The sequence below is a fragment of the Anabas testudineus genome, chromosome 3 (assembly GCF_900324465.2).
Source record: "Anabas testudineus chromosome 3, fAnaTes1.2, whole genome shotgun sequence".
Taxonomy (NCBI): domain Eukaryota; kingdom Metazoa; phylum Chordata; class Actinopteri; order Anabantiformes; family Anabantidae; genus Anabas; species Anabas testudineus.
In genome coordinates this window covers 18,449,913-18,472,622 of record NC_046612.1, presented here as the reverse complement: position 1 = coordinate 18,472,622, position 22,710 = coordinate 18,449,913, and the positions used below count along the sequence as shown (strand labels likewise).

The 22,710-nt window shown below is 41.7% G+C and overlaps 1 protein-coding gene across 1 annotated transcript; it reads right to left on the bottom strand.

Moving 5' to 3' along the window:
- Window positions 1-359: 359 nt before the first annotated feature.
- LOC113174825 (RNA polymerase II elongation factor ELL-like) lies at window positions 360-22,420 on the bottom strand. Its single transcript, XM_026378979.1, has 12 exons — window positions 22,236-22,420; window positions 21,688-21,735; window positions 10,233-10,360; window positions 9,170-9,333; window positions 7,208-7,452; window positions 6,045-6,169; window positions 5,443-5,557; window positions 4,705-5,191; window positions 4,082-4,133; window positions 3,424-3,595; window positions 3,259-3,303; window positions 360-3,098 (listed from the first exon to the last, which is right to left on the bottom strand). Exons 1-12 carry the CDS (start codon window positions 22,371-22,373, stop codon window positions 2,988-2,990), a joined length of 1,830 nt encoding a protein of 609 aa, XP_026234764.1. The 5' UTR covers window positions 22,374-22,420; the 3' UTR covers window positions 360-2,987.
- Window positions 22,421-22,710: the final 290 nt, after the last annotated feature.

The following is a 22,710-nucleotide window of genomic DNA, read 5'->3' as shown; positions in this document are numbered from 1 at the left end:
GCGTCCTGACAGGAAGCGTCTTCCGGGTTCACCAGCTAGTTAGTTACATGTTGAAGAAGTCTGCAGTGATGTAAGCTCAGAAAATGAAGGTTAAACACCAACCAGGGGTGTTATTCTACAACACCAAAGGACTACAAGATGTCTTCTACTGGGTGCTGTCATTAAGTTATTTATTTACAACCGTTTTGTTCACCATGTGGAGTCAATAATGTTTGATTAACAGTGCAGAGGCCTGCAGGGCTGAACAACGCTGTGATTAAATAAAAGATTAAACAGGATGTTTATTTGTGAATGATGTAAGCTACCTGCATATAAAAGTCACTCCAGAATACAAAAACACCTCAAAGCAAAAGCCATGTTCATATTTTTTATTCATCTGAACCTTGCACAACAGGAAAGAGATAATATACAGCTGTAAAAGGCAGTTCTTTATGCATACTCTCTCTTAGTCTTAGTCAATCCTCTGTAACTAAGACCAGACCTTCCCTTCAGCAGATATGCAGTACATTAAAAAAAAAACACACACTGTAGTACACACTGGTGTACAGCACCAGTCCAAAAACAAAACACCTCATGAACCTTTAACTGTAGCGTGTGATTATGACTTAGTTCATTTTAGTGATTTTGTAAGAAAGGCCAGTGAAAGCCCCCCCCATCACATTCAATAACCAGAGAAAATGACAGTGCCCATCAAACTGACAGGTAAGTATGGTCCTTGGTGAACCACTTGCATCATTATACCCCATCTCTCTGAAACCTTCTCATAATTACCAGCCATCACCTGACAGCTACAGAGTTATTTTAAGAAATGTTTTTTGTGTGTATGTAACATAGCAGAGATCACTTTTCCAATCAGATCTGGAAATCGGAGTGATATACACCTCATCACGAGTACCAGGATTATAAATCTGACTGAATGAATACGTTACACATCATAGCCAATCAAATTGTGCATACCATTATAAAATATTTCCAAAAGAAAGTAATAGTCACGTGTGTGAGAAAGCCATGGTTGGCATTCATTTACAGTAAAATGCTAAGACAGGGATAAATGTGGCATCTAACATAAGGCAGATAACAGATGAGAGTGGATAATGACTCCATGCTGATTTTGGCAGTTTGGAGATTTGTGTCCTATAAAAGTTGAATCTTAAGGCTTCTACCTACCTACATCACTGGCTTTGTGATAACATTCAATACAAAAGCTGCAACCATAATGAACAATTACAATCTGGATGGACGTTTCACTAGCCTGCTGCACCTTAAAAGGGCACCGATTATTAATTGGAAACTGAAGGATATAAAGGTATTTAAAATACCCAAGTACCACAACTGGTTAAGATTCAGCAAATGTACACTTTTATAACGTACAACAGGTCCCTGAAGCTGAAGACGCGACTCCAAAATCATTGACTGTACACTAGAGAGCCCCCACGTTAATGTTTCTCAATTCTCAAACAAATGATACCACATTACTGTCAACTAAAATAACTCAACAGTGGAATACAATGTGAACAAATACCACTCTACCACTTGCTTTGCAGCTTACTAGAGTAACGTGTCTTACTATTTCTTTTCCTTTTTAGTGTAGTCACTAATTTAACACGTGGATTAAGCTTTACCCATTAACTTTCCACAACAGTTTGAGGTCAGACAGGGAAAAACAAAAAAAGAAGGGACATACAATGTTAGTAAATCTGTCATCTACACACAAACTCTCCATCGCTCCACCAGCTGCTCGGATTGCAAACACTTTGAACTGATAGGATCTGAAGCATCAAACTGAGGAGACAGGCAACACATGACAGAGGACAATGCTCTAAAATAAATACATCAGTAGTTCTAAGCAGGAAACGAGAGAAGGACACATCTTTCCAGTGGGTTAAAATACTTTAAACTAGACTTAGTGCCTGATTAGCAATGTCCGTAAATGTTCTGAGGAGGAAACCCATCTTTCCTCACCAAGTTATTGCTACAGCCAATAAAGCTGCTTTTTGGTCCCTTTACCAGTCATTCAAAAGAAAGGGATGTGGTAAATAAATACTTTATATAAACACAAGTGCATTTGGGAGACAACAAATACCTCATTGTACTGTACTTCAGCAGATTCATTTGAATATTAACATATATTATTTTTCCAGTTAATTTTCATTGGATTCAGCTGCTTTGAAAATGCTGTTTTTAATTTAATGTGCAAGATGAACAGTAGAACTCTAGATCTAAATCTATTATTGACTCTTACCTAGCATATTTCCTGTCGGAGAGTGAGATTATTTACACTTCTTTCCAAGTGTCAATATCTTGTCAAAGAATGCAGCATAATGGTCCTGAAAACTTAAAGGAAACTGCACTGGGGACAAGTGGAATGATCTCAGCCCATTTTAAGAATAAGATTTGAAGGCAGAATCTGAGATGAAATCACAATATTTCAGTCTTTGTGGGCTGCTTCAATCATTCATCATTAGTGAGGCATCTTTGATATAGGCATGAAGAAGTTCACACATTTTATGGTGCATAGTGAAATCTCGCTTGGACGTGCCTGAAGCAATGTTCGACTTAAACGCCAAAAACAGAGTGAAAAAGTTAGAGTCAGATCAGCGACCTTTTAACGTATTTCCAACAAAATGACTTACACTGAGTGGTTGTAACAAGACTGGCTAAGAGTATTAGGGTATCTGCCAGGCGCTCTAATGTGATATGCACAAATGCTTTCAAAGATTGTGCCGACTTTAAACTCTCATAACCCCAGGACTTTTCTCCCTTTAACATCAGTGTAACATTTGCATCATATTAACTAATTAATAACTTGAAAACAAATAGATGTAGAAATACAGGAGTCACAGTCCCAGCAGAAGCAGTCTGTGTCTTTTTTTTCACTCTCACGCTCAAACACTTGGTTTGACACACGTTGTTTTATGCAAAGAGGCCGCTTTGCATTTTACATATGAAATGTAGATGCGATTGAGATGTGCAGGGGAGAGCTGATGCTATGTGGAAGCCTGAGAGACATCGTAGTCTATGATGAGCTGTTTGATGTAGGACAGTTTCTCGTGGAGATATTCGCAGCGTTTCTTCTCTTCCCGGTAGCCTGGAAACTTCTGTGAAGAGAGGAGAAAGCATTTTAATAAAAAGTTTGCATATTTCCTTATTTTTACCCAATAAACGAACAGGCCATCTTGTCTATTAAGATCTGACATGGAGAACAGCCTGGCCACGTCCCTGCATTGCCATTAAAATGGCAGCATCAGCTTGACTTACCTTTCGATACTTGTTGTACTTTTCTAGTATTTGGTCTTCCATTATCTGAATGACACAAAAACAAAACATGAAATTGTAAATATAAGCGCAGCTGCGTTGGCATCTATACGTGCCACATGTCTGTGTTTGAATGTGAGATCAGGTGAAATATAGGTGCATATCTACCTTGTATTCATGCGTGCCAGGAGACAGGTTCTTGATCTTGGATCCTAGCTGAACAAACATGTGAGTTATGGTGGCAATCCGCGAATGGAGGTCTTTGTACTCGTCGTACTCTGCGCAGAAATCCTCCTGGTACCGCTGACGCTGTTCCAAACTTGTTATGGCGCCGTATGTGCTACAAGGAGACACAGATTAGTAATTAGTATTTATTAGTATTTATTAGTGTCGATGCTCGTGTGATGTTATTATCTTGATTACAATCACTATGCACCATGCATTAACTTTAAATCTTTTTTTTTCCTCATTTTGTACAGTGCTTCTTTTTGACACGAGATGGCAGCATAAGCCAGCATGTAAAACTAATGTTTCTCCAGCGGTAATCCCTACTCTTCACCCCTGGAGCCCAATGTTTCTCAAAACTTGGGTTAAACTAGTTAAATATCAAACAACATCAAAATACACACACAAACAAGTGACATGACCATGAAACATTTTTTTTGAAGAATTCCCCTTGTGGATAGAAAAAATAGCAAGCATGTAGTTAAAAAAAGCAGTGATCGCTATGATTGTGACATGCGCATGTTAACTCTTAAATAGAAACCACACTAGTTATACCACACAGAACAAAAACAAAATGATTTTAGAACATGTTTACACTCACTGCACATAGTCTGGCTTCTCCTCCAGGGCCACAGCATTTGTGATGTCAGGATCTGGAGAAAAACACAAATGTAAAAAAAAAAAAAACATTAGTTTGAGTTAAGTCGATATAGTCATCCACATGACAGTTTGTCTCAATGTTAAGCAATGTGTTTTTGTTTTTCACAAAGCCACAGTGTGAGTGAGGCTGCATGCACGTGTGTGTTCCTGCCCGCCTGTGTGCAGACTAGCTAAGAGCTTGTGGGTATCAGGAGACATCTCAGCTCAGAGACCCAAAGCACTGCTCGAGCTGTTGTTGAGTCAATCAGCCACATAACACACTGAGGACCCAAGAGAGTGAGCTTAAGGGAGCAAACACAGACATGCTTATGAGATAATACTGTATAAATGCACGAGCGGGCTGTGACACAAACGACTGCTTGGAGAGACCTCACACAGCCCTGGTCATCTGCTCCAAGTGTGTGTGTGTGTGGTTAACCTGTTATAAAGGCACAAACACGAGGGTGTCTTGGAAGTGTCACTATTGCGACGATATTAGTTAATAAATGATCAAGATCTCTCTTTCTACACCTTTGTGTTCGACTGATATCAGTGAAAGAAAATGAATAGCAAAAGGGGCCTTACTGTCAAGTTTGTCTGGGTTCTGCTTGAGATCAGGACTCGTTTCCAACCAATCGCTGCCCTGGTTGTCTTTTAACCTCTCTCGCTCCTTGTCTTTGTGCTTTTTGGACTTCTTCTTTTTGTGCTGGCTGTTGGCAGGCTGCTGGTGGGTGAAATCAGGGTCACCCTGACATGGCTGGTGACTGCTTCCTTTGGGTTCTTTGTCTCTGCTCTCTGAAACAGGTGTGTCAGATGTGCTGGACAGTTTGTGCATTAGAGGAAAGCCATTGTGGCCCCCTGCTGAGTCATTTTGGTTACCAGCGTGGTTACTTGTCCTTTGAAATTCAGTTTTTGTGTGGAAGCTGGGATTGAGGGCAGCATCTGCACTGGCATGTCCTCCTTTATTGTCTAAGAGTCCATTTACAAAAGGCTGCTGTTGCAACCTCTGGTCAGTGAGTCTTTGTCTCCTAACAGCTGGACTTTCCAGTGAGTCAAAAGGCACGGGGCGTTTCTGTGAGAGCAGGAAAAACAGAGAAATGTACCTTTATCTCTAAAGTGAGACATTAATATTCTCATCCAAACAACCAGCAGCCTATCATATAAATCTGATCAAACTGGTCAAACTACACACAAAATACAGTTCACAACCTCTCCTCTGTCAATATATAATGATTCACTATTACATATGTAGAATCCAGAATAAAAAAAAAGATAAAAAGATGCACTTGTTCAAGGGTTAATGGAAACAATCTGGGATTTTACCACTGCAGGATTTTTCACTGTGCTGTGATGCAGTGCTGTATCCTCTGATGTCTTCAGAAGTGACACATTTGCTTGATTATTTCTTGATTGGTTGCTCCCCTGTGGTTGCAATTTCCTGTCGAACAGACAGAAAGAACATGTATATTTGAAATGTTTTATTTTAATTGTTGACACTGCAAAGGTATGTGAATCGACAGGAGAACTACTGAAGCCGAGCATGGAAAAGTCAGATTCCCTGGGTGGCAGGTACAGACAAGTTCTGCCTCTGAGTGTTGATTAGCACCTGTAACACCACAGCGATATGTGGGGAAAGACAGAAGACGTGGTGGAGAGGAGAAGCAGTGGCAGACAGAAATGCTATCTGCTGTGCGCTGAGAGCTGTGAGAAATAATTATGGTAAATGAAAATAAACTGCCATTATGTGATGTATGACAGTTAACACAGGTCAGGGCAGTGCTCTCACCAACACTTGGAAAGAGTTGGTGTTGATTCGGGACATATTGAAAATTGCACACACCATGTCACAGAGAAACAGGCGGCGTGAGAGCTCATTTGAGTTTATTGTAAAAGCGGGGGCTGCATCTTATTTGCCCCTGACCCACCTGGCCAGAAGCCTGCTGATCAGCTGTCTCTCCTCCTCGCTGTAGCCAGGCCAGTCTTTCTGCACGTACTTGTAGAAGTCATCTCTGAGCAGATAACTGTTGTCTTTGGGATTCACTTTTGACACCTACAAAACAAATATATGTTTTTTAATTCTACTTGAATTCTCAGTCTGATTTACTTCGGATTTATCTACTTTTCTTTTTGATGTTTTAGGAAACATGAAAACATGTTCACATGCCAACATGCCACTATCATTTTATTTGAAAATATATGACATTCGTTTTTGATTTTAAATTAAAATGACAAGAACTCTGAAATCCAGTAATTACGTTACAGCTCATATTTTGTCAACCATCACATTTGGGTTTCATGCAACTTTGTGTTACCAGGATAAACCGGATACCATAATTATAGAAATTATAGGTATCTTTTTTTAAACCCACAGACATTATTTATAGCGAGAAAGTCAAACGGAACCAATGTCACTAACTGTAGTCCAGAACGCGCTCAAAGTGGTGCATACATATTCCTGAAAAGCAAAACTCTTTCTCTGATTCAGTTCACATGTGAGATTCTTATTTCTGCTCCTTGTGACTTCAACCTCCCCTCTAATCTCGTCAGACTGCCTTTCTCAGAGGACATCTATCTTTCTGTGGGCTCCTGACAGGGAGCCTGCCTCAATGCAAACACACTGTGCAGAGACAATTACAACGCTGATCTAATTACACACACATACACACACACACATAGAAAAACCACATGTATGCACACACTTCGAAATCTATCAACAGTGAGTAAACTCATGCACACGCATAACACGCGCATCAATGACGTCAGCAGAAAAACACAAATTTAGGAATAACTCCAAAATGTGCAGGCAAGTGCAACTGACCGCTGGCTTCTCTCAACATGAGATTGTGTGTTTGTAAGCTGGAATGAAGATCTTTACTTTTCAAATCTTGGGTCAAATTCATTTCAATGTATTATATTAAACCTTGTCCAGGTGAAAAAAAAATGTAGATTTGTTTGGGGGTAAATATTAGTAATAGTATAGAAGTTCTTTGCATCCTCTCTGAAAATATTAATCCCCTCCATGTTTAGCATTTTATACAGTTTATATGCCGCTGTAGAGGATACACACACACACGCACACAGTATTTACCTCCTCCAGTATGGCACCTAGCTCAGCCTTGTCCTTGGGGCTGGCTCTTTCTCTTTCCAGCCACAGCAGCAGCTCTGGTTTCCTGTAGGGTTTGAGAGCCAGCAGGTGGATAATGCGCTCTCTCAGGGGCTTATGGGTTGGTGGGACTAAGCCACCATTCCTCCTATTGTTGGTTGCCTGCTTGTAGAAGCTGCTGTCCGACGCTGGAGGAGGTGCAGGCCTCTTCTGGAACTTCACACACTTACCTGCACACACAGAGAAACTGAATTTATAGAAATGTAAGTGATACTCGGCCGTTTGGTGTGAGGTCTACAACTTGTACAAATTATGTCTTTATGTCCAAAACACAGTCTTCACTCTCAAAGTAACAGTAACAGATACTAAGTAACAGTAAGCCATACAAATTTTAATCCTCTATGGTTTCTGACATTTTAGAGAAACTTAATCTTTATATCATTAGATTTCTGAGCCTGAGCAAAGACAGTTTACAACTGGAACTCCATGAAAAGGGTGGCGCACGCATTTAAAAAACAGCATTTCACATTTTTATGTAGGAGATCAAACTAAATCAGCAACAACACAATAGACAGGCAGTCGGATTTGAAAACTCTCACCACTGCCTTTTCAACATTTGAATTTGCTCCATGGACGGAATAACTGCTTGATGATGAGAAAAATATTACGTAAAATATCTCCTAAGAATCTCTATATTTAAATCACCTGTGCGTGCTCGCCCATAGCCATTTGTTTAGATGTAAACTCTGATCCTTTCTTACAACCCTGCTGCAGAAAAATGGGCCATGTAAGAGCAGTGAAAGCCATCTCTCTGTGCTAATCCCATTACAGGTTAATCTGTGCTTTGAAGGTCAGAGTCGGGCAGAGCTACAGGAAAAGAAGGCATTCTTTTCAACCACAAAACTATGTCCTGCCAAGAGATATTAACGCTATGCATTATCAATTACTCATGACAAAAATACTTTAAATGATGTAATAATCGTGGTGTAGGGTGTATGGAATGTCAGATGCACGCCGTATAGGTTTTGGCATGCCTGATAATAAGCACCGTGTCTACTAACAGTATCTGAGGCAGAAAGAGGGAACGTAGAGGGCAGTAATTAAATGCTTCCCTTTGGGTATACAGTATTTATTACAGTAAGTCATCTTAACTTTAAGACCTGATGTTACACAATGTCAGTCTAAATTTGGTCTGGATCGCTGGGAGTTTCAGCTTCCCTGGAGCTCCAGCACTGACATAGGGGTCTAGAAACGAGCCAAGACCAATATTGCATAAGCACAGCAAAGGTTGGTGAAGAGAAAGAAAAGGAAAAATAAAAAAAGATAGTAGCTCCTACGTTCCAGCTCTCATATGATGACTACACTGTATGTTAACCTTGGTGATTCACGTTTCACTAAACACATGCACATGAACTCAAACAGAACCCTGATAAATCCCCAAGCAGTTTTTTTTCTCCTATACCGCTGCTTTTGTTTTCTGAAATGACTGTTTAAAGACAGAAGTTAATGACTTTGACCAATTTAAAACATCTTAACACAAAAGCCAGATGTGAGAAGAGAGACGAAATAGACGAGGGTCAACCAAAACCCTAAAATGGCACAAAATAATAAACATAATAGACGAGAGTTAGCCTTTAGTCTTATTGTATAACCAGAAATAGGGCCTGCACATCTGGTTTCATTACACATCACAACAGGAAAATATCTGGTTTTCAGCTCTGAGCAATGAATACAGCAATACTTTTTAAGTAAGGCAAACATTCCTATTACTTTTATAGTTCCTATTATATTTCTATTTTTATTTTTATAAGCCATCAGTGCGCACACTCCAATTTGCTGATCCCTCACCAAGCTTAAGGCTATTTGGCTTTTTCCCCATTAAAATCTGCAAATGTGTCATCTTCTGATCCTGTTTTTGCTCCACGGAGACTCGAAGCCTATTCTTACTTGGATGTGTGGCTCCAGGTTTGATCTCTATGGCAGAGCGGCTCCAGCTGTCTTTCTCCACCTGAGACATCCTCTCACGGGTCATCTGGTAGGAGTCATCAGTGGCACACACGGTGATCTTGTCCTGAATGACACCCTGACCTTCTAGCTGTTCGCGACCGTCACTGCAAAACATAAACACATCGTCACTGTACCGCATGGATTCCTGCTGCACAGTAAACACTGTAAAAACACTCTTAGAGCATGGAGTCCATGCGGCATAACGTCCCTTTGTGGTAGAAGCTAGCTAAGACACTTCTATGGTTACTGTATGTTATGTCACAGGCTAGATATAGCTCTGAAGCCTGTTATATGTGAGGAAGCCTGATATCCTGGTTCACGGCAGGACAGGACTTGTGGAAAACCACCAGGATTAGCTTTGCTCCTGGCCTGCACACTTGCAAAACAAGGATCACCTTGGACAAAAGTTTAATACATGAACCTGGGCTTCATTAATGCTGTAAATAAATCAGGGATTTACTGTGCTGCCAAATTTCGTTTTTGATATCACTGGGGGGAAAAAAAAAAGAAAGAGAAAAGCCTAACATCCAATTTTTATTTTCACAACACAATTACTCGGGCACACATGATTTCTCCTCTCTATCCTCCAAAGTATCAAAACAGCTGAGGGCAGAGAGAGCAAAATCGTACTCTACCCTGTGGCACCGTTGCTATTGGCTCCACAACGAGCCAGTTTGAGTTCAGATCAAGGCATCTGGCAGGAGGAGCAGTAACAGAGTTTAACCTTCACTTTCTGAGCTACATAAACAAGGCATCACGGGTCTCAGCATTGAGAAGGTCAGCCGAGAAAGGCACAGGAAATTACATGTGCCCCATCCTCACTCTATGTAGAGCAAACAGTGAGCTCTGATTTTTGCAGTAAAGACTTTGGCTGACTGACATGGAAAAAATCTTCTTGGTAGTTTCCCCGGTTCTGGAGCTGGGATATTGAGTTTGATATAATATTTATAGAGTAAATATAATAATTACTCTTATTGCAGGTATTAATTGACTAACTCCATACCTTGAAACATACTGATGGATGCAGTCAAAGCTGGCTTGTGGCTGGTCTTTGCTGTCGCTGGATAAGTAGAAGGAGAAGACGCGAAGAGCAGAAGGTGACTCTGGTGTCGGGGCCGGGATCTTGATGTACTATTAAGAAAACCACAGAAAACAGTCAGATTCCCCTAAAGTCAAATGTGTGCGCATATGTAGCATAGCAAATGACTGATAAAGCTGCTTATATGAAGCATAAGCATAGATTAAAAACAACAGCCACTGTGATCACAACGGCATTAGTGTAATTTGAATTCAAAAAGGAAATACAGCTGTGTCATCTGTATAGCAACAGCAAAGAAGCAGTTAAACGCATGTATACAAATATGCAGTCATTCATATTCCACGTTTTCCTGTGTGTTTGTACCACGTTTTGTCTACATCCAGTAAACATTATTTGTGTGCACACACACACACACTCAAAGTATTGTAAATGTATTACAATTTATTGTTGTTGGACATGCCTGTTACCAACCAGCTGCTTTGACTTGTCAGTGTTTCCCAAGAGTTCATGCGCCATTTGGTATCTTTCAAACTGTAAATGTAGAAAAAAGTAATAATGTGCTCAGCAGAATTTCATTGAAACTCTGCTGCCAGATGCACTGCAGCCAGGAACACAGGGCTGTCCAAAGTCATGGTTTTTGCAATCAATATAAATCAATGAAGCTTTTTTTTTTTTCCTTCACAACTTTCAGCCCAAAAACTCTGACCAGTGTAGTTATCAGCTCTAGAAGGAATAGCTGGAGGGTTTGCTAGTAGTTCCCAAAAGCTGCACTGCTAACTGTGCACAACAATACAGCGTTTGATGAATCATATAGTATGCTGACCATTTGTAAATGAAAAAGATAAAGAGGGGCTAATAAAATACAAATAAGCTTGTAGAAAAGGAAACATCGTGAACCTGTTAAACCACCATTTATCCTCATGGAAGCACAAAACGTCTCAAGATAATTCAACCACCAGCCTAATAGATTAAAATGCATCTTAAGACATCAGTAGATACAGTGGCAAGAAAAAGTATTGGAACCTTTGGGAATTCGATGGTTGCATTAATTTGACATAAAATCTGATACTCATCCAAGTCAAGAGTGGTCAACCAGTCAAAATGACCCAAGAGCACAACGAACATTTATTAATGAATGTGACAAAGATTTGAAGGCATCATTGGAACTGGCTAACATCTGTGTTCATGAATCTAATACTTCTTTTTACCATCACTAAGAGATTGTCATGGTTGTTCTCAATAAAGACATGAAAGATCTGAATTCTTTGGCGTTATTACTTTAGTTACATTATATTTGTTAATACTCTTGACTTAGATGAAGATCAGATCACATTTTGTGACAAATGAATGCAGAAAACCATGAAATCCCAAATGGTTCACATACTTTTTTCTTGCCACTGAATCTTGTGTGCAGATCTTCCACTGTGCCTGAGCCAGAGAGGAAAGCTTATGCATACAGAAAGCAATCAAACATGAATGTGCTTGGATTTGACAGTGACTCCCTCTGGCACAGTGACTTTCCACTCACTGTTCCATAAGAGCAACAGCAGAGACACTAACAGGTGATAATCTAGTATCTGTATATAGAAGAAGAACAGAGCTAAAAGACCATCTTGTGTGTTTACTGGACTTACAATTAGTCCACATGAAGGCTAATATGGCTCTGCAACTGCTGGATGTGTAAATAAAGAGCTGTGTTCAGCTATTGCAGGCATAATTTCCCTGAGGAACTACACCCAATTTCATAACTGTATCTTGTTACGGACCGGTGTACTGGACAGTACAGGACTAACTGCATTCTGACCAACCACTATTTAACCATCACTGACAACTCAATTACATAATACATATATACGTAATTTAAATGTATGTTTCCAAAATGAGGCAACACACTCTGTCTTCCTACTCTATATCTGATGTCCATACTGACAATTTTTATGTTTAACACTGTAGAGGAAACCAATAAAGCCCCGGCGCCATAAATGTTGATACCAGCAATTTCAAATTCTGATTTATATTAGGAGTCACTTTTATTTGTTGGTCAGAGACCTCAGTGGTTGGGAAAGTATCATGAAACCAGATGACAGGTAAATACCAAGAGTAACAGACTCTCTCACACACACACACACACACACACACACACACACACACACACACACACACACACACACACACACAAACACACAGGATCTAGGGTGAGACTTTGCACTCTGTAACTTTAAATAAATCTCCTTGGGTAAACAGTGTTTTTAAGAGTCTGCTCCACTGAGGCGTCCATGAGATCTCTTGGCAGACTCAGTGGAGCACAGCAGAGCCAAGGCTGCAACCTCCAGGGCAGACAAATGCACAAGCGAACGCACACGGAGACATATAATAACAGATCAGGAAAAATGAGGATCAGAAAAAAGAGTCTGGATCTACACTGATTTGACCACTGAAAAAGATGTAATTGTATGTTTACGAGAGCAGAATTCTGCAATACTTCAGTTCTGCATTGGTATTTTCATTTAGCGTTATGGGAAATGCACTGCTCGAGTTGTAGGACATGAGAGAAATGAATACAGGAGCTGCACTGAATACACAAAGTACGATAAGTCTCAGTTCGAGTCTCAGTGAAGATCCACACTGAGGATCACAACAAGTATTCTTCACTGCCTCATAACAGTGGCGAGGGGTCAGCAGTTTCACAGCAAGCCCATCCTTCATGTTGTAGGCTGCTGTGCCATCTATTCGGGGATGGGGAGCAACTTTAAGCATCATGTTTTCATGGGGAGGATTTCCTTTACAACCTCCTGTTGTGGTCCCATCATCCCATATGATGAGTCTGTTCACATTTTTGCACCAGTACGTGGGGAAGTGACACTGGGATCCACAGATGCTACAGGGGCTGGACAGGATAATCTGACATAGTATACAGTGTCACATACACAGTGTGCATTTTTCCCCTTGTTATTAAAATGAGGTGCAAGATATTAAAGTTTGTATAATGTCCTTACATCATAGTCTTTGTTAATGCTGCTCTAATTCTTATATCAGCAATCGGTAATCTTAATGTGTTATATGAATGGGGGAGTTCCCTTTGTCACACAGCCCTGCTCTAAGCTCGGCTCCATGCAGAGTTAGCAACCAGCTGGTGAACATGATCATTTTCAGTTCTTTGTTTGGGTCTGACTCTACAGTAGTGAAGTTCTTCATTTACCATCTCCCAAACCGCAAAAGAGAGATTGTCTCAGGAAAATGTGATGATGTGTGAAGTGTTTTTATGGGCTTTTTAGGGACATGCTGGCTAAAAGCAGTTGCACAAGTTGTTCCCTTTTATACATGTACAAGTTGGAGCAAAAACAATATTACTTAACTGGAATGTTTTCTCAGCTTGTGCCATTTAAAAATATTAAATTGTTTTTTTTTTAAGAAAACTGAAACTGACATTTTTTTTTTAACCAGTGAGGTTTCTACATACTTAATTTGGCAAACGCACTGAATATTTGCCTGAATGTCCACTAGCCACTGACTGGCAATCATGGCTTTCTAGGTGTCAAAATGTTGATTAAGAATAAATTGTAATCACATCCACAATCCATGTCGTAATGACTCAGTGTTTAAAGTCAAATCCTGCAGATCACAGGGTAAATGAGTGATAAGCTCAAACATGTTTTAAATTCCTTTTGTGCTTATGAAGGTATTATAGACTGAGTAAGACATTTTGAAGCATTAAACTTTACAAGGTTGTGAACTGTGGTGTTCAGCTCACGTTCAGCAGAGTGGTTCATTACTACTGTGCAGTCTTTAAGAGTCACTTTAGATACAACACAGACGTTGGCTCTATTTTCTTATCAAGCCACTGCACGTGTGCGCATGCAGCCCCAAAGTTACCACAGGAATTTATACAAACTATACACAGCTGAGCTCCGATAGCGCTTAAAGATACAAACGAGCTTCCACGGGTGGATTAAGTAACATTTGCCTGTGAGCAGCCCTTCAATGACACGGGCATTAATCCTCTACATTAATGTTCGATGTGTCACTGTTAGAGACTGTTCAGCCAACGTGATCACGCTGGGGAGGATCGTCAAAAAGATTATCTGTCACAAGGTGTTTTTATTAACCTTTCACAAGATGATGCATGTGCTTCATGCAATCTACAAAGTCTCAGTGTGTGTGTGTGTGTGTGTGTGTGTGTATTTGGTGGTGCCTATTAATACTGATCGTAAACACCAAGTCATCTCATCTTTGTTTTGCTCATCATCTTACACCTCCGAATCAGTTTGAGCAATTACCGCGTTGTGTTTATGAAACTTTTCATTTGTTGTGAAACCAGACAAACATACAATCAAATGCCTGAGTGCTGAAATTCTTAGACGTTGACTCACTTCGTGTTGAGCCAACACAAAACTGATCACAAACAATTCCCATAATCAATTAATCCTTTAACGTTGCTCTTGTGCCTCAAAAATGACAAAATATTCATGAGGATTTATTTATTTATTAATGCCTTACAAACATCACTCATCACACTCAAATTGAAGCATGAATTGATTTTGGTGGTGGATGGTCAAGCTCGCTGTGACCTCATGTCTGTCCTATTCTCGTCTGAAGGGAATTTCATTATGTCCGACACTAAAGTCCTGTTGGACTCAACGTTGAACGGATTAGAGAATGTGTCTGGACAGACATGCATGTAAACTGCATCTTGACAGCTGGATGGAGGCATACAAATGTGAGGTGGGTAGCCACATTATTAGGACTAACGCAAAGTACGGCTGAATAGTCTGGACAGACGCCAATTTACAGGAGCACAGCATGGCGGCCGATCTGTAAAAAGTACACACTCAAAGTCACAAAACTTAGAAGTTAAAATCCTGTGCGAGTTTACACAACTGAGAGCACTTTTTACGCTGCAATAATTTTTGTCAGTGCTGGAAATCCTGCGAGTTCACACGTCTATTTGAGGACGCCGGGAGGAGCTGCAGATGTAAAGCACTCGTAGGTGAAAATTAAACGTGTCAAATAAGTAAGAACTTTAAAAAGTTTCGCTTGTTAAGGCAGCATCCACATCTCATACAAGCCCTACGCCATTAAGTCCGAGATCATCAGAGGACACTTCCTCCAATCTTCCTCCACAGGAAGGATAATTAATCATTTATGTGCTCTGTGTTCATTGGACTGTGCGGTCGTGCAGAGCAATGAGGAACACTTGCTGGCACTCATCCAGCCGTGGTGGTTAGTGGGACTTCCATGGGCAGACTTTTAGACACCAGCTGTGCAAACTACAACCAGCACTCTCTTTCTCAGCCACTGGGGCCCGCAGCAAAGCATGGCGCATCCTGAGAGGCACACAGCAACTCAAACCGAGACAGGCCCTCTTACAAAAGGACCTGGCACTTCAATGAATTCTAGTGACCATAAATAATCAAATATTTATCGTCTTCCTTTCAAGTCAAACATTCGGGGGAATCTGTGGATCCCTTCGTTTTCTTTGCAATTCTTGAATGAAAGCAGAAAGAAAACGGCAGCAGCAAAACATACATACACAAGTTACCAAGGTAGTTAAATACATTTTGCACCAAGGCTCTATTCTTTAGTAATTCATGTTATTAAAGTGACTTTACACTTGGGAACAATATTGAAAAGAATAATTAATTCTTTCTTAACGCAAACCATGGCTGCCGATGACGCCGTTACGGCTCAGTGCACCCTGAGACTAAAGGAAAGTTATGATGTATAAACGTTTACACTTTGATTTGTCGCTGATGTGACAGCAACATAATGAGAATCACACCGGTGTAATTTGTCCTACCTTGACAAGTGCGACAAAATTTAAAGGGGAAACATGTCAATCAAACATGAAGAGGCCTGATCAGCCTGATTAGGTGAAAACATTTGTGTGCACCAGCGTGTCACCGTCAACAGTATCTGTCCACGGAACTCAAACAAAACTCAAACTGCTATACAGTAATAAACGTATGTCGCCTCGATTTTTATTTCTCTCTTTACGACTGAACCACAGTGAGCGTGACACTTCCTCCATTTCACACAAGCAAAAGGATCAACACAAAATCATCCCCTCTGGCTTCCAACACTGTTGTTCTTTCTATATGAATCATATTCTGAATTAGGCTGAATAAATGTGACAGTTCAACTTTTAACCCCATCAGTTTACATAAGGGAACTCTGCAGCTGCAGCACTTTAAGGTTGGGGGAGATGGTACTTGTAGTTCTTGGGATTTCTGCTGAAGGGAACCTCTTTGAGAAAACCAGAAACATTAGCATGCATAAAGATACGTGTGATCGCGTGTTGACACATATTTCTACAACCTGTATGTGAGGATACATCGCTCTATGTTATGTGTTTTGTTTTTTTTTCACTCTCACCTACTTCTCAGTGTTTGAACCACAGGAAATGCAAATCAGTAAAAGCTTGTTTCTCTCCCAATCTTCTTAATGGTCTTATAAATCATATTTCAGTGTATGCAAACAAACAAACAAACAAACAAACAAACAAACAGTATGACCCACCATTTTGTTAATTCTGTGTTGTCAACACATTGCAAGGTGTGAGATACTGCCCTGATTTGCTTCACTTCTTCACAAATTCCTTTTTAAATACTTAATTGTGTTATGGATAGTTTCAAAAACATTGTTCATCTCTGTACCTAGTACAGAGTAATGAATATTATATGTACATCCAGTAACAGTGGAGTCCAACTCACCAGTCAGGGTGTAAAATTAGTCTTTTCACATTATGTGTATTGTTTTTGGTTCACTATTTCTCTTTCCATTCCTCTCTTACTTTGTTATGGTTGTTTTTATGCCTGTTGAGGTAGTGTATGACCTTCTACAATATTTAGAAATCTTCAGAGGCCTGCAGTCACCAGCCTACACCACTAACCTGCATAGGATTTTGAATTTGCACTTGAGAAGGACCTGTCAGACAGCCTAACCCACACTGCCATTTCTGAAAAGATTGCAAAGTTAAAGGCTTGCCATAATAAAAGTCAAGACTGTCAGTATGTGTGGCGACACTATCTTAATGAGCCACGGTTCACTCTCAACTGTCATAAATGTCTCCACATGTTGAAGCCACAGGAAATGCTCATTTTCCTGGCTTTATCAAAGTATAAAGTTGATTGAACAAAAACTGTGAGAGACTGCTGTCGGTGCACAGGGCTTATGTTTCCTGCTAGCTTTTGGTTGAATGTGGGGTCTGGGTGTAGATCTCATGCAGCCTATTGTTTCCACATCCTCTGCAGCCTGAGTAATGGCCTTCTGAAAACAGGCTGTCTTTTGTTCTGGCCTCCTCGGCTCCAGAGTGGGATGCCATGGCTCTGCTTCCCCTTTCTGGTTGATAGGAGGAGAGGGAGGAGGTGCGGGTGGACAGGGAGGAGGAGGAGGAGGGAGTGAAACCTGTCGCCACCACCTCTGTCTGTAAGCGGCAGGAGGCAAGTCACTCTATGCTGGGTGCTAATGCAAACTGTGTGTGTGTGTGTGTGTGTGTGTGTGTGTGTGTGTGTGTGTGTGTGTGTGTGTGTGTGTGTGTGTGTGTGTGTGTGTGTCTCAGTGTTAATCCAGCGTGAGCAAAGAGAGGCTCAGCTCCAGCTCCTCTCACCAGGGTGTAATCAGCATTACTGCCACTCATAAGACTGAGGAGGCAGAAAGGCCAAAGTCTAACTATCAGCCAAACATCCACGCCACTGCTGTAGAGAGAGACAGACACACACAGCCAGCCAGCATCCTCATCTTCACCACTCTTCAGTAAACACTACATCTTATCCTCTCATCACAAACAAAACAGCTGAATCGTTCCCAGGGCCACAAGTTGACACGCCATTAAAGAGGAGTCCCCTCCACAATGGAGGACGGCAGCACAAAACACAATGTACGTCTTTATCAGCAGCCCAGTGGAAGAGAGAGGGACGGCAGAGACAGAGAGAACCATACCAAGGAAGACACTGGAGATGTTGTGTGTCTAAGGCACGCGTGTGTTTATGATGCTATAGTCAATCAGCCAACGCTCGGAGCTACGCGGCGTCTTCTCTAGCTGAGTTCCACATGCTGGTGCTGGGTGATTAATGTGGTTGCCTTGAGTGGGAAGCAGTGCATGTAATCAAGCCCCAGCCTGTAATCACCTTCCATTCCTTTTCATTTGTAGTTTCACAGAGGGACAGGGCTCCGAGCTCCAGTGTTGGGGGAGAGGAGGCTGGGTCTGAAGGAAGAGGTGCTGTGCTACAAGCGTCCCCCGAGGATTCCCTCTCCAGTGCCAAGAACGATACATCTCTGGCAGGTGCCTGAGGCCTAAACTGTCAACTTCATCCAATTGTGGGTCACTGTGCTCGACACAGGCCCCTCCTCCTAACCCCCCCTTAAGCTAGGTGGGATCTTGCTGAGAATGCCATGTTTGTCGACATGCAGGACCATCCCATGACACAAGTGCAGGGGAAACAAGCACCCTTTCATGCCTCATTAAGTTATGGTGCAGATTTTCACATGAGGAAATGAAATGGGACACATTCCTCAGGGGACCCAAGATGTGCTCCATATCTCCCAGCTGCTTATTTGAACCGAGAACCCATTTTTCCAGAGCCGCGGCTTCTGCTGCTTGTTCTACGAGGGACACTTGCTTTCGTCTTGCACTCTCACATTCGCTAAATAATTATATAATGTGGACACAAAAAAAACAACAACAACAAAAAAAAAGTAATCCATTGGGCTAGATTTTCATTTTTGGCTTTTGAGAGGGAGAATTGCAAACTCTAACCACCAGTATTTAACACAGAACAGAACATCAGAACAGCGTGTGCTCTTTGTGGGCACACACTGTCTAATGTGATCCGAACAGAAACACAGCTCACACGAGGGACATGCACAACATATACAGTAAACAGATTACTGAAATGCAGCGAAAGCTCTTTCGCAACGTAAAAGCCCATGTGCAAACATTCTAAATTGGCCTATTTTCTTTCATGTGCCGTTAAGTACTTTTTAATTTTATTGTTCAAGATGATTTATGCACATATTAAAAGGGCATTTTCCTGTCTTTGCTAACGCAGCTTCTAGGGAAATGGAAATACCAGTGGTGTTTACCATGTAAAAAAAAACCAATAGGTATGAGTTAAAAGTCTGCATTTTAAACTTAAATTCTGTTTTTATGATGCAATATGTTTGCAGTGTTCTCCATTTTAGTTTCCACTCCATTAGATCCACAGCAGGGAAGTTTCTATTATGTTGGGCACAAACCCTTGAGGCAGGCCACAACACATCTGGACTGACTGTAAGGGCTGAAAAAACCCCACTCATATTGGGCGATCCAATCAGTGTGACAACACACTGTCTGAATTCCCGCACTCATTGTTATTCAAATCAGAAGAGACAACACACAATCAGAGGGGACTCTAGGGATCTCTGAATAAGCAGCCCAAACACACACACACACACACACACACACGAGGGGCAAAAAAACCCTTCAGACACACACATGCTGATAGAAAAGCAAGTGGTAAAGATTTCTCCATTCCCTCTCTCCCTTTAAAATACACAGACAAACCAAACACACACACACACACACACATGGGGTCCTCAGGGGATCCACTCTGGTGCTGCCAGGCTAAAGACTGCTGCACAATAGGCAGACGGGCAGAACAGGAACAAGGAGGTGGGACATGAATAAATCATGCCTTTAGGCCACACACACAGGACACAACATAAACACACACATCGGAGTAACACTTAAGATCCACACCTACATTTAACACATAGAAAAACGCATGCATAAAAAAAACCAGAAGGCAGAATATTACTCTCACACATAACACAGGTGTGCCTGATGTGTTCTCGCTCTTTCATTACACACACACACACACACACACAGAGAAAAAGGTGGAACTCCAACTAGAGAATGGGACAGGACAATTAGCAGGCCAGAGTTCATATCATCAGCCGAGCTATTACTGCAGCAAAAGTGTGCCAGAGCTTCACACACACACACACACACACACACACACACAAGCCAAAAAAAAAAAAAAAAAACACACATTCGGGCAGACACGGGGAAGGCTAATGCAAAGTGAAGTCATGATGCTTCACACTGTAATCAAGAGCATTATAGCGCCCGTAATTAACCCTAAACATTCATTTGGCTGATAACTTCAGGTCTCTGTGCCTCGTATAGGAGGGGGTGAAATTTGATGCAATCCCTCGAGCTAACAGTCTGAAACCTCAGACACAGGCCCAGGCTTTGCTCAGGTCTCTTAAAATATTTCACGTTTTATGGCTGACTAGTTCTCAGCATTAACTAATTAAGAGTTCATGTTTGTGAAGCTGTGGTTTTGCAGCGTTTCTTTTTTTATTTAATGCCAGAAATACTGCTGTCAATGTCCTGTGCCTCACTGAAAACACCAAGCTGACCAGCTTCCCCCACACCAGCCACCTCCAACACCTGACCCCCCTCAACCAGTGGAAACTGCTTTTGTTTGCGCAGCAGCCAGTTTGGACACTTCCTTGACTACTTCGAAAGCCTCGACTACCAGATTATTCAACAACAATGACTGACAGGAAGTCTTGTTTGCTTGAGGGAAAATTAAAGATGAAATACTTTAAAAAAAAAAAAAAAAAGGAAATACCTTTGTGGCAACACCCTTTTTTTTTGTTAACTGTTAAAAAGTACCTCGGGATGACACATTTAATCATACTAAGAGCAGCACCCTCTCCACAGCCCCCTTACGAAAGTCCCCAACACTCAGCTCATCTTGACATGACAGGAGAGGGGGTTGCAACTCTTTCCAAACAGGCCACGCAATTAGCATTAACTGAAAAGTAAAGTATTCCCCAAGGACACAGCTGTTCACGATAGCAGTCCACACACACACACACACACATAGTTCACAGTTTACTGTACATTACGGCTCAACTTCAGGGGTCATGGAGAACTGCTAATACTTTCCCCCAGATGAGAACAAGATGCAGAAGAGGCTACTTTGTGTCGCTGAAGTCTCCTCTTCTGGTTTACAATAACTCCTCTCCCCGCTGTTGACTCTGGCTCCGTCAGTGTGTGTGTGTGTGTGTGTGTGTGTGTGTGCCTCCCTCCTCCCTCCAGCACTTCTCCCAACACCGCTCACTGACCTAACAAAGCCTCTCCACAGCCACCAGCCTGACCCAGTAACCTGCATGCCTCCTATCTGACGGAGACGACCGGCCACAAGCTCCCAATCTGAGCAGCACTGTGTCCCAACGGCAGCGGACAGCCCAAGAAATCAGTCGACCTTCAGCATTATTAGAATAAATGTGAGGGAGTGAGTGGCTTAATGCTCTGTCATGCATTTCTGCACGCCCGCTTTGCAAAGAGAGGTTTAAACATCTGCTGTTAGACTGACATCAACATCAGAATGAGCTGAGTTACAACTAGTGGGCGTCAAAAGAAACTTACCCCTTGGTTTCCTTTGAAACATATGGATGGTTCACTTGGTAAGGATCCCTAAAGTGAGAGAGAGAGAGAGAGAAAAGTAATGAGATGTGTGCACACATTCAGAGAGCTCTGTAAACTGGGTGTTAATGTTAAAGTTAGGGCATCAGTGGCGTTCACGGTCTTCACTACAGGCTTTGTGCTTTGACTTCAGATGTTTCCCAGCAAACAGCTGAGGGGCTCGTCTTTCCCGACAGTCACAGGTCTGGTCAGATCTGGTCTGCTGTGCAGCAGCAGCACTGTAGCCGACTGATTCAGAGGCAACGCAGCGACAAGTAACTGTAAACTTGTTTGAACTTCTCCCACTTAATTATTTACACCACACCTGACGGAGTGCGCGTCCACTTCAAGTTGAACCAAAGCGGAGGAACCGCAGTCTCCAAACACAACAGAAGTTCTTTTAAAACGAAGGAGACGTGCACAAGCGACAGGTTTGACAAGTGTCCCAATCAATTCACTCACAAACACACACGAGAATAATAATAATAATAAAAAAACAAACACACATGTACCTTGAGGTTTTGGAAAGCCTCCAGCGCTCTGATGGCCGTGTCCGTGAGCTTGACGTGGTACAGCGTCCTGTTGGGGCTGTTTCTGTTGTTTTTGCCACAGCAGAGCCCATAGTGGTGCTCCTGCCTGAGAGAAGCCATCGCTGGCTTTTCTTTCTGCCCTGCAATTAAAGCTGCTTTCCTCTGTCTGCTCGACACTCTCCCGGAGACGTCACTGTGGGGGCCGGACCACGGAGACTACACTGAGGGCTCTGTGCGCGGCGCGCACCAGGCTGCGATCCAGACTCCTGTGTTTCTGCTCTTATTAACGACATAATAACCTAGGAAATACCTCAGGCTTTTTTCTTTATTTTTATTTGCTTTTTATTTAGTTTACATTTCCTTTTTAGTCCGTCCCAAGATGCAGGTTATTTTCTAAACAGCGAGGGAAACGAGACAAACACACATTTAAACACATCAGACAACTGTGCAGCTTCCT

Bases quoted from the DNA above. Each gene is read 5' to 3' on its own strand.
- LOC113174825 (XM_026378979.1), bottom strand. From the start codon at position 22,373: ATGGCTTCTCTCAGGCAGGAGCACCACTATGGGCTCTGCTGTGGCAAA. The intron at 6,170-7,207 runs GTAAATACTGTG...TTTGTTTTGTAG, and splicing joins TAGGTGCCATACTGGAGGAG to GTGTCAAAAGTGAATCCCAA. The intron at 3,099-3,258 runs GTAAGTCAAGCT...CTCTCTTCACAG, and splicing joins AGTACAACAAGTATCGAAAG to AAGTTTCCAGGCTACCGGGA.